This window comes from Otolemur garnettii, unplaced genomic scaffold, assembly GCF_000181295.1.
Source record: "Otolemur garnettii isolate 467f Iridium unplaced genomic scaffold, OtoGar3 scaffold00011, whole genome shotgun sequence".
Taxonomy (NCBI): domain Eukaryota; kingdom Metazoa; phylum Chordata; class Mammalia; order Primates; family Galagidae; genus Otolemur; species Otolemur garnettii.
Window position 1 is genome coordinate 29,265,486 of NW_003852406.1, and position 18,172 is coordinate 29,283,657.

The 18,172-nt window shown below is 48.6% G+C and overlaps 1 protein-coding gene across 1 annotated transcript in view; it reads right to left on the reverse strand.

The window, feature by feature from the left end:
• TMEM266 (transmembrane protein 266) overlaps window positions 1-18,172 on the reverse strand; it is a 143,031-nt gene that overhangs the window by 48,485 nt on the left and 76,374 nt on the right. Inside the window, exons 2-3 of the mRNA XM_012801870.1 lie at window positions 16,895-17,028; window positions 13,415-13,603 (exon numbers count right to left, since the gene is read on the reverse strand). Coding sequence (XP_012657324.1) covers window positions 13,415-13,603; window positions 16,895-16,908 — 203 coding nt within the window. The 5' untranslated portion in view covers window positions 16,909-17,028. The remainder of the gene's footprint in view (window positions 1-13,414; window positions 13,604-16,894; window positions 17,029-18,172) is intronic.

Consider the following 18,172-nt stretch of genomic DNA (forward strand, 5'->3'; position numbering starts at 1 on the left):
ACTACATGCTCTCATGAGAGAAAAACTCAATTAAATTCAAGAAGTGGGGAGGGGACGCAGCTAGTTCCCACCTAGCAGGTATACTGCACACCTCCTGGGTGAAGGACACAGCCCCGACTTGGACTTCACCTCATAAATACAAACAGTGTAACCTACTTGTATGTACCCTCATATAAATCTGAAATTTTTAAAAACCAATTGTCCATAATAAAAATAATTTCAAAATAATGATAACAAGTTATGGTAAGCTACGAGGTAATGAGCGGAGTACATCAGAGGAGAAAGTGCACAGGTGGTGGAGGGATCAGGATGGCAAAGGGTGGGCTGGTAATTTAAATAAGGCTGTCAGGTCAGTCTCACTGAGAAAGTGACATTGGAGAAAGTTGAAGAGAGTGAGGCTTGCAGATATCTGGGGCGGTGGAAGGGAGGGGAAGCGATCCAGGCATAGTTAAAATGTGCACTTAAATAGGGCCTATTTATGGTAAAATTCTACTCAGCCCCCAGAGTACCTCCAGGAGAAACGCTAGAATCGTGGGAGCCAGGAGGAGGACACGGCTCCCCTGCAGCAGTGGGTACCACATGCTGCTGTAGCCAACACAGCACCCAGGAACCCCTGGCTGCTCTGGGCCTGTTCTCCCACTCCTGTGCCAGCTCAACTGTGCCCCCACACTCTGCCCTCAGCTACCTGCGCCTCCACCGTGCCTGTCTGGGAGTGAGTTGGTGCAGGCCCCCTGGCTGTACAATGCTCGGGGGAGGCATGACCGGACTGAGAATCTCTCTCCTAGGTCCTTGATACCCCGTGGCTTCTGTGGACCAGCAGTGTCAGCACCACTTTCGGCCCTTCCTGACCCCATTGACCGAGGGTCTGCATTTCACGGAGACCCCAGGTGAGCTGGGAGAGAGCTGCTGCTTTAGGTGGCTTGGTAAGAAGTATCAGGCATCTCAGAGGTGAAGGGGGCATGGCAAAGGGACACTGAGGGGACAGTGAAGCGGGCACTGAGGGGACAGTGAAGCAGGCAGGCTGGGAGTGTGTGGCGGTGTGGGGAGTAGCCCCCTGGGCTTGCCGGTCCTTTGAAAAGGGCAGAGACAGGGTAGGACTGTACCCATGCTGGGAGACTGTGGACCCCAGGGCTCCATACCAGAGCTCTCCAGGGTGGGTAGGCGGTGGAGGGAGGTTTGGGCTGAAGCTCTGGGCCTCCTGGCAGACCTGTTTAGAAATCCCAGGCTGCTAATAAAATTTTCTGAAATTCAAGTGACTCAGGCATTCCTAGGAGACCGTGTTTAAGCAGCAAAATAGAATATGCCTAGTTTCCGTGGATCCCTGAGTGGTGAAGTAATGACTCGAGGGGCTTAGTGGGGCAAAAGGGAAATCAGCACTGAATCCTTAATTAGAAAGGCGCTTTCCTTCCATCTGAGGCGCGCCGCCCCATCGAGTCCCTCCGGCTCGTTCTCAGGGTGGTGGTGTCTCTAGAATAGCCACTAGAGGGCAGGCGTCTCCCAGTTTCCTGTCTTGGCTCCGCAGCAGCGAAGGGACAGCTCCAGGGAGCCCAGCGTGGGCGGCCAGAGTCTGCAAATACCAACAACCAGATGGCATCTCCTGGCAGGTGAGTGAGATTCCACTCTTGAGGCCGCAAGAAAATCTGGGGTGGGAGGGGAGGCTGCTGTTTCTCTTTGTATTCTTAAATGTTTGGATAAAAGTTTGAGAGAATAAAATTCTAGACTCAGAGTATGAAAATAAACTTTGGCAAATTCTTGATGGATCATTTATGTGAGTAAAGCCTGGAAGTAGGTGGCTCAGGTCACTGCTCTGGCAGGCAGCGTTCCCAAGCCTGGCACGAATCAGCCCTGTTCCGGAAGGTGCAGCAGAACCAGGTGGTACTGGGATGGGAAGGGCCTGGGTTCCTGCCCCATGACATCCTCCACCCCAACCATGAACAGCCCACATGGCTGGACACAGAGAGGGGGCAGGGAGAGGCTGCACTGATTCTCCTGGGTGTAAGCTGGTGAGTGGCTTGAGTATGGGGCGTGGAGATCCTCCAGTTGTCCGCACAGGTGCTCACAGACAGTGGAGGGTCACAGAGTCCCTAGGGCAGGCAGCAGACCACAGAAGGCCAGTTTCCCTGGATGCAGCCATGCCAGTGACCCTTGAAGCCCCACACTGAGATTTTTCAACCAGATTCCCCAGGGAAGGAGCTGAGGGAAGGTGTCAGATGAGTCTGGTAGACTTCTGGTGGCAGGAGCTGGAATGAAGCGGGCATTGGGGCTTTCCACTCCACAGCACTCTCAGTCTGCCCTGGGGGACCAGCCATTCAGAGCCTTTTTGGCCTGCAGAGCTTCCAACAATGGATAAAAACTACAGTCCTACTCCAGAAAAATGCCCAGACCCACAACACTGTGCGTAAAGTTTCAAGGGGTACAAGGAGTCCTTAAATTTCACTGACCGATCATCTAAGGGCACCCAGGCTCCAGGTTAAAACCCCAGGATTGGGTTTTTGAGGCCCTGTCTGTCCTAATTCTCTGATGCTGAGCACCTGGGACCTGGGCAGCACAGCCGGAGCTGATGGTGGTTTTAATGGTCCTCAGAATATCCTCGGCCCCACTCTACTACTCTTTATTGTATTTATTCCAGATGGTTAAAATATTGTCAGAGAAAGCCATGAGGGTGTCTGAAATCTAACTTCTCTGGTTGACATGGGCTTTATTTATTTAGAAAACAAACACTATACAACAGGAGCTGTTCTGATGACTTTACAAATGTTAACTCAGCTAGTTGTTTTAAAAGGCAGGTCCTTTTTTCCTCTGTTGTGGTGGGGAAAGACAGATTCTTTCATCTATTTGTCTTTTGGTGGTAACTAGTGTGTTCAAATCACAGTTGCCACCATTGGCTGAGTTGAGGCAATCTTTTAGCTTTAGTTCCCTAATTCCCTAAAGGCAATGTCTGCCTTTGCAGGGTTGTTGTGAAGATTTAAAATATTAAAAATAACATATTCAAAGCTTGTAATACAGTGCCCTCATGTTTGCCTACTACCGTGATGAGTCACAGTCATTAGAATGGGGATTACTTGTCTGAAGATGGGAAGTTTCAACATTCATTCCTTCCACACAGAGTTGTTATGTGCCCACCAAATCCCGGGCACTGTGTTGGCTGGTGTGCACATGAAGGTGGACAGGGCCTTTATCCTCATGGAGCCCACAGGCTAGAAGTGAACTCTGATGATGCAGTGAGCAACTCGTCCTAGACCACTCTAAAAAGCAAAACAAGTGAAGGGAGAAAAAAATCCGGCGAGGGGAATGAGCTCACAGGCACAGCTTTTCCAAAGAGACGATAATCTCATCCTGTGAGAACCCTCCACCCGGTGCCCACAGGGACACCCTTCTACTAAATATCTGAAACGGTTAGTGGGCTTCTTTCTCACTCTCCCAGGGAGAAGCAGGACAGGAAAAGCACTGCCACCTTCCCCTTTGTTCCCTGTGCCCGATTCCAAGAGGCAAGCCATGCTGGTGAATGCAGACTTAGTTGTGCACACAAACACACTTTATGAAATAAGAACTCTCAGGCTAGAGGTGAGAGGTGACTCTCCCAGCTCTTTGGGGGGAACTAATGAAGTTCCATGCAGGCACCGTCAGTTCTGCAATCAGAGATAAAGGTTAGCCCTGCTGTCTTGGGGAGGAGAGAGGGAAGAAGGCTGTGCGGAGCTGGGGTCACCAGAGTCTGACATTTGCTTGTCCCAGAATCTCAGATTTCTTGCATCCTCAGAAATGTCAACTCTGGGAAACAGCAGGATGTAGGAGCAGGAGCTCAGGGCCAGAGGAAGAAATTGTCACTACATGTGGCAAGCCACAAAAACCCCTTCTATGGGTATAACAGACAACACACACAGGGACCGACTGCCCCTATTTAGGGAGGGCCAAGGCCACTGTCCACACATCTTGCAAGTGGCTTCCCAACTCCTTGAGAAGGGTCTCAAGTTGGACTTAGGGGTGGGAAGGGGATGCTGTTGGATCAAGTGCCCAGAAGGACACCTCCCACCTGGAGTCCTCAATTCTGAGAACCAGCCACATGTCTGAGAATGTCCTTCCTGCTGTGCAGTGAGGGCAGGGGTGCCTGGGTTGAGGTCAGCTTCCTGACCCAGGGGACCAATCAGCTACAGTCTTCAGGCGCATCCTACTCCTCCCCAGTCCACCTCCCTCTGGGTTTGCTGCAGGTTTAGCAAATCCTCGGTGGGCTATGCTCCAGGTCCTTCTGTTTAGCCAAAGTCCTAATCCCAGGTGCCTCCACAGATGACTGGGGGCCCCATTCCATCCCAGAAACCATATCTGCTCACTTTCCTTGGAGGCCCTGGCCTTGGATTTCAACTTTCTTCCCCATCTCCGGGCAGCTCTCCGGGCATGCCCCCCCATCCCACCCCACCCCAGGTGGTCAGAGGCGCTCTGCCGCCATCTAGTGGTCACCCGCGCCTCATAAGCAGGTTAGGGATGGGTAGTTATTTTGCTGAAAAATAGTTATCTGTCAGTTTATTGCCTTCTTAATCAATGCAAATTCTTTGGGTTTCCTGGACTACAGGGAAAATAGGTAATCTGTATTTATCAGGATTTTTAAAATCTGAATTAAACCTTTATTCCTTGGTTGGGGCATCGAGAACTCTCCTGGAAGCCTGGGGTCACAGGGTCAGCTTGGGGTCTGGGCACAGCTGGTGTGATAGAGACAAATCCCACTGGCATCAAGAAAGTGGATTAATGAAGTTCGTTTTTGTTCTCCTTGGTGGAAAAAAACAAGAGATTGCCCAAGCTCACAAGTTCAAGACCAGCTTGAGGTAGAGCCAGACCTGGTCTCTAAAGATAGCTGGGAGTTGTGGCGGGTCCCTGTAGTCCCAGCTACTTGGGACGCTGAGGCAAGAAAATTGCTAGAGCCCAAGAGTTTGAGGTTGCTGTGAGCTATGACACCATAGCACTTGACCGAGAGTGACAAAATGAGACTGTCTCAAAAAGAAAAAGAAAGAAAGAAAAAAGGAAAAGAAAAAAACAAAAGACTTCATAGTCCTTGAGATACAGCCAGACTCAGTATGTGTGTGCTCATGCAGGGGTGATGCTCTTTAACCCTGAAAGAACCCCAAAGCCTTTTCCTTCTCCTAACAAGATGTTGAAGTCTAGCTGGCATGAAGTGAAGCTGGCATGTTCTGAAATCTCATCTCTTCCTTTTAGGGTGACTTTGTGGAAGGGACCAAGAATTATCAGGGATGCTCAGAGGTGGGCCAGCCACAGACCACAGGCATGAGGCATGAGCCATGAGCCACTATTTCCCCCCTTATGGCTGTTTCCTGACTCCACAAAGATGGGGGACCATGGGCTTTCTCTTCTTTGCTACTCCTTACCTTCATGCAGCCCCACCCATCTGCTCACTTGTTCATTCATGCCATTGCTTCACCTGGAACATCTCTACATTCCAGGCCTAAATGTTATGGTCCCTGCCCTGGGGGAGCACCTGGCCCAGCCTGGAGACAGACTGGTAAAGGGAGGAATAGAGCTCAGTGTCACTCCTGAGTGTGGTGGACGAGGAGGGCAGAATGCTGTCAGTGTACTGAGGTGAGGTCCTTGTCTGGGTGGGGTGGGGAGACAGAAGACTTCCTGGAAGATGTGATCTCCAAGCTAGAGAGTATGGAAGGAGAGAAGGGTACCTTGGGCCATGGCTTAGTAGGTCCCTACCCCTCTCTTTTCTTTGTCCACAGCCTTGCTTGCTGGAGTATCTAAAATTATTTCAGTTCTTATTTAGACATGTTTGCTATATTGGGTGTCTTATTTTTCTAACCTGACATCTCAAAAAATATCCCTGTGCCCCCATTTTGTTTTTTCCTCTGAGTGTGAAGTTCTGGCAGAAATGTACTGTTGGTCTTATCTCCAAGTAATAACAATCCTTTATCCCCCTCTCCCCACCAAGACCCAAACCTCCGCCAGGCTTCTCCTTTCCAGCCTGACTTCCCAGGTTAAACTTTCAGAACCCAATGGCAGAAATAAGTACCTTACTGAACACTGAATATCTTTCATTTCCTACCTTATCTTTACTTTTAACAAAGACTTTCCATGTACTCTCCCATGACCCTCTCTGCTTTCTCTTTTCACCAAAAACATGGGCAGCACTCTGTCTCTCATTTGTATGATGGGGATAGTGACCCTTGCCTTGCACAACACATATGCTATCACCATCATCTCTCCTACGGGATTGCAGGCCTCAGTAGGGTGGAGACTCTGGGCTTCTCTGAATTATTTTTTTGTCATCTCTGGCCTCTTGTCTTGCCCAGACCCTGACAATTAACCAGCTCTTTAATGTATTATGGTTGGTTCAGAGAAAACAGAATTTCTGACATGTGCCATGTTATCCTCTTGCAAACTCAATGTCCCTCTTCCAAAGGTGGGTGGTTAGTTCACTGAGAGGCAGTTCTGTGCCTCAGTTTCCCACCATTAAATTGGGGTGATGTCCAATGCTAAAGAATGAGAATGAGAAACAAGGGGCACTAGTCCCATTCAAACACAAAGCCCCAGAACTGTCCACCAGGACAATGGGTCAGAATGAAAGCACCAATTGACAAAGTTTTTGAAGGAATAGTCCAGAAGGGCAGATCTTACCCAAACCAGACAGTGTGTAGAAAGGCTGGATGATATTGAGATCTAATTCTAGATTGAAGGTTATGAATGGAGAGCTGTCTCTCTTAAAGGCTCTGGTGCATGCTGAGTGATTCTCTCATATCTATGATATCTCATCCCACCAGGGTAACAGCAATGTATTTTGGGAAATTATAATATGTAGTCCAAGGGGTAGGCCTGACTGGCTTATGGATTTTCCCATGTATCTCGCCATGTGACCCCATTCTAGCCAATGAAGTATGAGGAGAGAGCTGCTGGAAGCTTCTGGGAAATTTCTTTGTGGTTTTCAAAAGAGAATGATGGGCAGCCATTCTTACTTGCCAGACACGAATCAGGAAGGAGGTAGCCTAATGACCATAGGCAGCCATCTCTCAAGCTGTGAGGGGAACTTGACAGTGTCAGGATGAAGCCCAAACTGTAGACAGCAGAGTCGAGAAAGGAAAAGATCTGGTTCTCATTGGTATTCGTGAGTTCCTAGACCCAACCCAAGGCTGCCCAAACTCTGGACTCTGTTACGTGGGTCTATAAGTTTGAGATGGGTTTTCTGTTACACGCAGTCCAAAGCAACAGGCGGACAGACTTCCCCATGCCCTTTGTGAGAGGAATGGTGTAGTGAAGAGACACTAAGACAGTAGAAATTTATAGGACTTGGAGGAGACAACCTGAGGCATGAGGGAGATGGGGCTGGTCCCTCAGATTATCCATGTGGCAGCTCTGCTGGGGCTCAGCCATGCTCAGCCACCTCCTCTGAGTCAGGGGCTGGGAGGGAGTGGCTTCTTTTCCTCACCCCGCATGGAGGCCACTAGCTTTTCCATAATGGGCACCGCTGGCAGCGGGAGCTTCTTGGGCACCAGATATGGACAAGCAGGAACAAGGGTGAGGCAAGGGAAAGAACACAAATCCCAGAGGTGACTCTCACTGACTGTCCCGTAGCTCTAGGGTGTCTTGGAAACCACTGATTCCTGTCACAGCAGGAAAAAAGCTTCAGATGGTTGTAAATGAGCCCAAATGCCCCTGTAGCTCACTTTGGGAGTAATGGGTTGGTGAGGACAGGCAAAGTCAGGTTCCACTGGTTGAGGTCACAGAAAATACGTTTTGAGAAAGGACTTTTCAGTTTGGGGCATAATGGGTTTGAGATGACCGGGATGGGCAGGCAGGTCACAGTGCCTCAGGCTAGATTTGAGTGCTGTCACTGAAAAGGCTATTTTTAGCAATGACTTGGGTGGATACAAGAATATCTTTGCTCTCAAATATGCAGCCAACTTAGAGGCAGAAGAATAGATAATTCCAGACTCTTGTCAGGGTTCTGCGGTATGTCTGGGATTCCTGTGAAGATGTTGAGTACTGTAGCTGGGTATGAGTTGGGAGTTTGAGAGAGATTCAGGCTGGAGACACGACTTCGAACGTTACCAGGTGAAGGCTATTAATTTACGTTATGGGAATGAATGAAATTACCCAGTGTGTAGATTAGTAGAATGAAAGTGGCCAAAGACAGAAAATGAAGAATCCCAATATTTAAAGGACAAGCAGAGGTGAAACAACTTTTAAAAGGCTTCTCAGGAACAGCTGGAGGAGAGTGGGTATAAGGGAAGACACAGGAGCCTCAAGAAGCAGGGAGTGGCCGATGGTTTCCAGTGCTGGACAGGGGACAATGCAAGGGTCAGAGCAACAAGAGAGTGGTTGATGCCCTTTAGAAAAATAGTTTCCCTGGTGTGGATAGGATGGAGCGAGACAGCAGAGGATTGGGGAATGAGTGGGAGGGGGCAGAGGGGAGACTTGAGTACAGGGTGATCCAGAGTGAGGACCTAATTGTGAGGTGAGGTTCCCTGAGAAGGTGGGAGGGAGTCAGAGCTCAGGAGATGGGGTAGGCCCTAGAAAGGAGGGTGCAGTGTGGCCCATTCAGAACTCTTTCCATTTTCAGAGAGAAGGAAGGATTTGGGGAAAGTGGAGAAATCAGAACTGGCCATCTAGGGACTAGCCAGGACCACAGAGGGAGGCTGTCTGGAAAACTGAAAGTCAGGCTGAGGCTTTCAGCCTTGAGACCAGAGAGGCACCGTTCACACGGGTGTCTGGCTTTCCTCCCCGGGTCCCCGGCAGCCTGAGTGTGGCAGTGAAGCAGACAGCTCTGCAGTCCAGGAGCTTGACCAAGATGGGGCTCTTCCATGCGCCTGTGGGCTTACCGCATGTCAAGGTGACTGCGGTGACTTACTTCCCTCACAGGGCGTTCATGGACAAAAGGGGAAATGGAGGTAAAGCACCCCAAACCACCTCACACCCACGAGGATGGCTGCTATCAAAAAAAAAAGCAAAATAACAAGTGCTGGTAAAGATGTGGAGAAATTAGAGCCTTGTGCACTGCAGGAAGAAAGGTGAAATGGGGCAGCCTCTGTGGAAAACAGCACAGCTGTTCCTCAAAAAGTTAAAATAAAATGGCCAGCAAGTCCACTCATGGATACACACTCCAAAGCACTGAACACAGGGTCTTGACAATATCTGTACATCCTGGTTCACAGCAGCATTATTCATGATAGCTGAAATGTGGACGCACCTGTGTGCTCATTAACACATGAGTGGATAAGCAAAACGCACAGTCGTGCAATGGAATGTTATTCAGCTTAAAAAGGAAGAAATTCTGACATATGCGGCATGGGGGAACTTTGACGATCTTATGGCACGTGAAATAAGCCAAACAGAAGCCGAGAAAAAAGCACAAATACCATATGATTTCATTCATCTGAGGTATCCACGGTAGTCAAATCCAGAAAGATACAAAGCAGGGTGGCAGCAGCCAGGGGCTGGAGGGCAGGGCTGGGAGTTATCGTTGAATAGCTATAAAGTTTCTGTGTTACAAGATGAAGAGTTCTGCAGGTGGATGGTGGTGACAGTCATATAACAACACGAATGTACTTAATGCACTGATGTGTACGCTTAAAAATGGTTAAGATAAATTTTATTGACATGTGTTTTATCACACTTAAAAAATTTTTTTATTTTGGAGACAGAATCTCATTCTGTTTCCCCAGGCTAGAAAGCACAGTGAGGGGTTAAAGGCATTCAACAGGGTAGCTAGCAGTGATATCACATAGGCAATGTGTGTGATCTGACCACAGTCCTGTTACAAAGGGACAGTGACAAACAGAAGCCCAGAGGGGCTGGCTGGGATCAAGGGCAAGGAGATGGGGCTCTGTGCCTCCCTCTGTCACTGTGACCTTGGGCAAGCTCCTTCCAGTCCCTGGGGCCTGGTGTCCTATGAGAATGTTTGGAACAGGTGCTTTCCAGTGTCTCTTCCAGCTCTAAGAGTCTCAGACTCTGGGAAACTGAAATATCACTGAGCTCAAGGGCAGCTGGGGTAGGGCAGCCGAGTCACTGGGCACTTTGTCGCTGGGGTCTCTGAGGTCTCCCCATTTCCTACAGAAAAGATTCATCCCTGTACATAACACTGGCATTAGTGGGAAGGGGTGTTTTGGGCAAGGCTCTTACCTAGCTCAGATCTATTGCAGGGCCTCCTTCTCCTGCTGCATATGGCTTCAGAAAGGGCCAGGTTGGAAATTTTGGGAAAACCCCAGGAAATGCAGCAAGAGCCAAGAAGCCTTGTGAAGAGAAGCTTCTCCCCCTGTGCAGTGAGTTTTGTTTTGCTTCATTTTTTCCCCTGGCTGCTGTCCACACCTTCTCTTCCTTCCTCCAGGAAGCCCTCTGGCTGCCAACTGGGCCCCCCAGCTGAGAGCTCCAGCAGCGAAGCAAATCCCTTCACCGGCTGCTTCCTATTTACCCAACAGGAACAGCTTTCCTGGGCTCACCTGGAGACTCAGATCAAATCAAGGGCCTCTCTGCCTTGCAGGCACTTCATTTGTATTCATTTGTTTGTATCAGAAGAAACCTTGCAAAGGCTGGATTCAGAAGCAAATGAAATGATGGAGCAAGGCCTCCGTCAGCCTTCTCTCAGGAGCTCTAGCTGGGAATGGCACATGGGGTATACCTGGGAAGGGGATCTGTCAGGTGCATATACCCGAGAGGGGCTCACGCAGCGCGTACACCTGGAAGGGCACACCCATAGCATGAGCCACCCGTGTGCCATGACACACAGGGGACAGATGTGGACATTGCTCTAAACAAGAATCCTTGGAGGTTTTCCTGCTCTCCACGCCCTCTGACTGTAAATTTGAAAAGGGCCTAACAGGCTCAGGCCAGAGCAGGAAAGGAGTTCTTGGGAACGGGTTGCAGCAGTCCCCACCCTTTTTGGCACCAGGGAGTGGTTTCACGGAAGACACTTTTTCCACAGACCCAGGGGTTGGGGTGGTAGAGGGGGATACTGTGCAGCTTGGTTCCTTAACAGGCCACAGACCTGTACTGGTCAGCACCCCGAGAGCCAGAGCCTGTTAGGAGGCTGCACTACCGCTTTTAACCACCAGAGTACAGTGACACAGTCACTTACTAGGCGCTCAGAAAAGGACTCACCAGCTAAAGACAGACGGTGCCAAAAAAATGTATACCATTTTAAGAAAGGAAAAAAAGCTGTATTAAAATTGTTATACTAAATATATACCAATAACAAAAGATGAATACAAGGCATGTTTGAGCATCTCTTGTAATTGCAGAAGTCAAACATGATTTGAGTCTTACAATTTTAATACAGTTTTTTACTTTCTTAAAATGTGTACACTTTTTTGGGCACCCTCTGTATTTCTGAGCCCTGTGAAAATCCGGAACTCTGTAAGAACTTCAAGACACAGCAGAACATTTGAGCCAAGTGTTTGGAGCTTTCTCGGGGCCAGGCCTGTGCTACTGTGTAGTCACAGGTCTGTGAAGCTGGCTCTGGTTCAGGGCCTCCAGATTTAGCCTGGCTTTCAAGCTGGTGAAGACCTGGGAGAAGTCGGCCCTGCCTTGACGGAGCTCAGCATAGCGCTGCCACAGCAGGCGACCCTTAGCCACCTCCTACCTGCTTCCCTATCCTTTGTTTCCCAATGGGCTACTGACTTTATACACAAAACTTGGAAAAATGACATTTTCAGAGAAAGCCACTGGATTGTAGTTTCTGCAACCAGGCAATTTATCCTGGGAAGTGGAGGATCTCTTGAAGAAATGAGCATAAGGAATCCTAGTTCTGTAAATTCAGCGTTAGCTAAGGCTCCTCTGCTTCTAAAACACTTGACGACCCTTTTTAAATTTTATTTTATTTTTAGCGATGAAGTCTTGCTCTGTCACACAAGTTGAAGTATAGTGGTACGATCATAGCTCACTTCAGCTTCTAGCTCTTGCCTCCCAAAGTCCTGGAATTATAGAGTTAGCCCCCTGTGCCTGACCTCTGTTCTTATATTTATAGCAGCCAGTGTATTCCAAAATGTTTATAGGCACCTGAAAGAGGAAAGTAGACCCAAACTGGCTCCTAAGGTCCTGCTTAATACTTACAATTCTGTGTGTCTAAGAGCCGGAGGGTGGGGCTGGGGAAGGTCCTGGTGGGGCCTAAAGTCTGACCACTGCAGCAGCATGATGCCAGAACTCAGCCCTGCCCCTCTCAGGCCTTTAGCTCCACCCCCAACCCCTAATATAAAACAAAGGCATCAAACTGGTGTGTCTCCCGCGGCCCTCCCCTGCAGTGAACTGAGAAATGAAAGTGTCCAATCTGATTACCAAACTAAGTAGAAGGAGGTACAAGCCACTTTTTTGAATTAGGGACTCACATACCCCACATGTCCTCACTGGAAAGGGAGGGAACTTACATCTGCAAAGCTCGTTGCCAAGGCTTGGCGCCTATGGCTCAAGTGGCTAAGGCGCCAGCCATATACACCTAAGGTGGTGGGTTCAAATCCAGCCCGGGCCCACCAAACAATAATGACGGCTGCAACCAAAAAATAGCCGGGCGTTGTGGTGGGCACCTGTGGTCCCAGCTACTTGGGAGGTGGAGGCAGGAGACTCGCTAGAGCCCAGGAGTTGGAGGTTGCTGTGAGCTGTGATGCCATAGCACTCTACCCAGGGGGACAGCTTGAGGCTCTGTCTCAAAAAAAAAAAAAGCTTGTTGCCAAATCTTATTGAATTCCCTTGTGCCCTAAGCATGCTGGTCTCTTGCTGGTGATAGTCAGCTTGATAAAGGGAAGTGCAGTTTAAGTCCATACCTTTATGGGTCCTGTGGCTTTGGGCAAGTCCCTAATCCCGGTAGGTCTCCTGTTCCCGGATATATAGGGAGTGCATTGGATGGGCCAGGAAGGAGTGCTTCAGTTCAAAAAAAAATTGGGGGCCAGCATGGCTCATGGCTGTAATCCTAGTACTCTGGGAGGCTGAGGCAAGTGGAAAGCCTGAGCTCAGGAGTTCAAGACCAGCCTGAGCAAGAGCAAGACCTCATCTCCACTAAAAACAGGAAAACTAGCTGGGCGTTGTGTTGGGTACCTGTAGTCCCAGCTACTTGGGAGGTTGAGGCATAGGGACACTGGAGCCCAGGAGTTTGAAGTTGCTGTGATGCTATGGTGCCATGTCACCTATCCAGGGTGACAAAGTGAGATTCTGTCTCAGAAAAAAGAAAAAAAGATTCTCAGAGTTTCCAGCAAATGTCACATAAAGGGATTGTTTAGTAGTGGCAACAGGTATTTTCTATGCCCAGTGGCTTTTTCTGAGGAAATAATGTCTGAAGAGTAAAAGGGTCTGAGAGGCCTGATGTGAACTTCCAGGCTCTCACTCTACTCGGCATTGCCAGCCTCTCCTGCTGCTTCTTGGGAGGTAGACAGGGAAACCCAGGGAGCTGTGTAACAGACTTCCTAGCTAGCTTGATGGTCCCAGCACCTACCCTTCTCTTTGGTAATCTTCGTCCAGATTTGACAGGAGCTGCGAGCCCGCCGTGGAGAGGTCGACAGCAGCCAGGGGCAAGTCCCGATAGGCAAAGTTTACCAGCTGCACGGGAGCAATGCTCTTGGTTTCTTCGTCCACTTGTTGGGAGATGATCTCAACTTCAGAAATTCCTCCTTCTATGGCAGGCCTGAGTTGGAGAGGAGCAACAGAGTAGAGTTATCCCCTATGATCAGAAATACATTTCCTTCATTCCTCAAGGAAAGGAGAGATTCATATCAGAATCTAAGCTGTGCTGGTGGAGGGCTGGGGATGGAGCTTGCCACTCTTGCCTAACTGCCGCTGAGGACGGGCCTGAGGCCTCCAGACCAGTCCCATGGTCTCACTGGTTGGGGAAAGTGGAAGAATGGGAAGACAAGCTGCTCAGGTCTGAAAATATGAGCTGTAGGGGCAGGGTCCTTCAGTAAGGGGAGGAGAAGACCAAGAGGGATGGGTAATTCTGCCAACCAGCAAACCATGCCTTAGACTGCCAGGGTCTGGGTCACTAGATTTCATATTGTGTAATACGTTCTTTTAAATTGTGTCTTGGGCTTCTTTGTAAAGGTGCTTTGAAAGAGGTTTTTGTTCACAATTGGGAGCAACACCCGGAGACCTGCAGAGGCCTGGTGGGCTCAGGAGTAGTGAGGACGGGGGTGGGGTAGGGGGTGGGGGTAGGGGTGGGATGGGACAGCTGTCCCTGATTGCTACTCCCTTCCTCCTTGAATTTGTCCTTCAATATCTGCCCTTTAAAGGCTGGGAGTAGGAAATGGGGGCCCCCTGGTGAAACATCCCCACTACTCATCGTGGGTCTCTTCCTATGTTACCGCCAAGCTCACCTTGGGCACTGCAAATAACTCACAGAAGTTGGCATTTGACCTGGCACCAGAGCCCAAGAGCAGCTTCCAGCAGACTGGGCTGCCCCCTCAGTATTAAAACTGGCCCCTTGTTAACCCTGGGCACTGATCCAAATATTTATTTATTTATTTATTTATTTTTGAGACAGAGCCTCAAGCTATCCCCCCTGGGCAGAGTGCCATGGCATGGCACCACAGCTCACAGCAACCTCCAACTCCTGGGCTCAAGCGAGTCTCCTGCCTCAGCCTCCCAAGTAGCTGGGACCACAGGCGCCCGCCACAATGCCTGGCTATTTTTTTTGGTTGCAGCTGTCATTGTTGTTTGGTGGCTGAGGCTGGATTTGAACCCACCACTTTAGGTGTATGTGGCTGGCGCCTTAGCCACTTGAGCCACAGGTGCCGAGCCCCAAATATTTATTTTTAACTTCTCACCATTCATGCCATTTTTCTTTCTAACCCTCATTCATTGGCACAAGACCCAGCCCCTCAGATTCTACAGGATGAGACAGGGCCAAGGATATGCTGATGGGATCAAAGACGGAGCCCCAAGAAGTTAAAGCAAAACTGTCTGTCCCTGCATCTCTCAACAGGGTTGCTGTTTGGGCAGGACGGGTCTTAGCTGTTAGACACATCCTTGCCTTTAAATGTCAGTGGTGATTGCCTGTGGTTATCATGGCAACCAAAAATGCCTCCACAAATTGCCAGATACCTGCTGGTGGGTGGGAGGTGGTACTGCCCTGGCCCAGCAATGCCGCTGCACTGCTTCTCCTCGGCCTCAGTTCCTCTAAATGGAACACGAGCAGGTGGAATAAGGCTTCCTAAGGGCCGTTCCTTCTCACTCTGTGCTCTGAGATGGATGAGAGAATATGGAACAAACTGGAGTAGCTCTGGAGTGGCAAGTCCCTGTACTTGGGTGGGGAGCTGTAAATTCTAAACTTTTCCAACCATTGAAATCAAATCAATAATACACAAGTGGCAGTTATCCAGAAGTTCAGAGGTAAATTATGCTCAGGTCATGTGGTAACTGAGAGAAAAGTGGGATTTTTATTTGAATGCCACAGATAGGCTGCTTGACTACCTGAACTGACCACATAATGTCTAATGCCCTGGCTCTCTTTTGTGGGCCTCATTTGAACCTTTCCTTTTTGCAACTTGTCGAGCACAGATAATAGTACTCATCGCCGTGTGACATTTACAAAATGACTCAAGATCTGTAGATGGAACAGTCATAGGGTGTGAGGCTTCTATGTTTCTCAACAATTGATATAAAAGTGTGGGTGTTTATGGGAGAGTCCCGGCTTCCCCAGATGTTTCCCTAAAATTAGATGCTGGGTTTAATTTGTTCTCTTTTCTTTGAGACTACTCAAGGAAACTATGGATTTCTGAATTGAACAAAATAGAACTTTCTGATCAATAAGTTATTTATGGAAAGTGAGTTTCTGAAACTAAAAGGAGATAGCTCTGAAAAGCATGGAACAAATTACTTCTGCCTTCCTAACTTTCCTGCCCCCTGCTCCCCTTCAGCCTGTGGTTGTAGTGGAACAGCACCATCTCTGGCCACATGGTCATCTCAGCCTTTGGTGGAAGTGAAGTTCCCATAGTTTACAGTGTAAGTATTGAAACTATGCCCTGGACTTGGGCAGGAGGAACAGGATGATAGACAAAACCTATCTCTGGCTTGACTCTTCACCTCTCCTTGAGCCCACACCCTTTGCCTTGTGACTTTGCAGCTCTTCCATCCAAACAAGAGTCTATCCTTCTCCAACCCTAGAGTGTGTTCAGTCACGTGACTTGTTTTGTCCAATGGGATGTGAGCAGACAGGACACCAGCAGAGGCATGGAAAGGCCTCTGTGAATTTACACTTGGGCTCTTGTGCCTCTAGCATCACCATTAGGAGATGACTGGCCTAGCCTACTGGAGGTTGAGGAACGGTGAAGCAGAGACTTACCTAAATCAGCGGACAGCCAGCCAAGACCCACATTTCTATGTGATCCCAGCCAAGATCAGCAGCGCTATTTAGCTGACTTACCAGACATGAGAGCAGTAAGCACTTATTGTTGTATTCTACTGAGGTTCTACGGTTGGTTTTTATACAGCATTACTATGGCAATAGGTAATGGTTCACACTGCAGACAACAAAGCAGCCAGGCCTGTAGCTAAAGAGGCAGAGACAGTGTGTTGTAATAGAAGGAGTGTCGTTTTCACTTTAGGACTCTTACCAACCAGCTGCAAAACGCAACCTAAGTGACCATCTTGCTTGGTAAAATGAAGTGGCTGGTCCACATGGCATCTTAGGTTTAGAGAACTACAAACAATTCTCCCTAAGAGTTCTGCTCCTGGTTTCCTAAAGCCTGCTTCTAGAAGCCCTCTCCTGACTGCTAAATTTTCTTGCAGTTCCTTTTTTATGACTTCATCTTAAGCACTTCCTACTCTTATCTTGAAGCTTGCTTTGACAGTTTCCCCCGTTTTCTGTGGCCTCCTGCTAAAAGAAACGTATATAGTGGTTGCCTAAATTAGAAGATCCTCGTCTTATGGGAGATTTAGAGCAATAGTTCTGGATCCAGAGGGAAGATCCAACATTACTTACTGTGGGTTGGTCATGTTGAAGGATGCAACCAGAGCTGTGGGCTTTCTTGGTGTCTAGTGGGGCTCAGCTGTACTGAAGTCTGCAGTCAGCATTTCCAAGCGTGGGTTCTACAAGACACATACAAATATAGTGCCCTGGAAACAAAAATAGGAACTTATTACCTTCAGATGCCAAACCAAAGTCCTCCTAAACTCATCTAAAAATGGCAGTCCTTAGAACTTTCTTCCACCTCGTGCTTTTCTTCCAAGTCATGTTGCATAGAGTCTTACAATTTCCCCATGAGGGGTAACAATAGGCATAATTCTCTCTTTTTTTAGATAAGGAAACAGAACCACAGTGACACAGTGACTAGGCTAGCCCTCAGGTTTTCTGACTTCTTATCCACAGCTCTTCCCACAAAATTGCCATGCCCCCCAAACCAGCGTAACTTTCCATTTCAGCCTTAAGGTCCTCAGAAATAAGGTCTGCCCCCTCAATCTTCCCTTCCCTGTCCATTCTTCCAGGCTTTTCTCTCCTCTTCTCAGCTGGGTCTCTTAATGAGAAAGCTGAGCACAGACCCCGCAGCCAGACTGCCCAGGGTTAGAACCTTGCTGCCTACTTACTAGCCTTGGGACCTGGAGTCAGTTATACACCCCAGAGGATCCCCTCTGTCCTCAGTTTCCCTAGGTAGACAGAAGATACTTTTCTATCAATCAATGCTACAGTATCACCTAGACAGCCCAACCCAGCAAAAAGAATCAGTGCAGGATAAACCCCCTTTCCCAACCCTGAAGCTTAGCTCCATTCTGAGGGGCAGCTGACCTAGGGAGGGAAAGGGGGAGGACTGTCGCACCCTGTGAAAGGAAAAGCTGCCCCAGGGTGGGAAGTATCAGAGGATGAATGGTAAATCTGCAAAGTGAGGAAGCCCCTTTGGGCTCTGTGTAATTAAGAAAAGACAGAGCTCAGGTTAAAGAAGCTTGAGGAAATCCTGGTAAAGTCTGAATTTAGAGCAACTGTAATAGAGAGATGCAGAACTCTCTAAAATTAGAAGGGCCTCCGCACAGGCAGCTACTAACAATTTCCATATCAGATGTTTGTGGGGCATGAGAAGCATGGGACAAAGGCTCAGGGACAACAGCAGGGAGAAGTGGATGGGTGTTTCGTGACCACACCTTATTAAGCTTTCTCCTTAGTTAGTGTGCCTTAGTAAGGGGAGGGGGTCTAAGCATTCAAAACAGAACTGTCTTAATTTAATAGTCTTAATCTTTTTGGTTCTCTCTTTTTTTTTTTTTTTTTTTT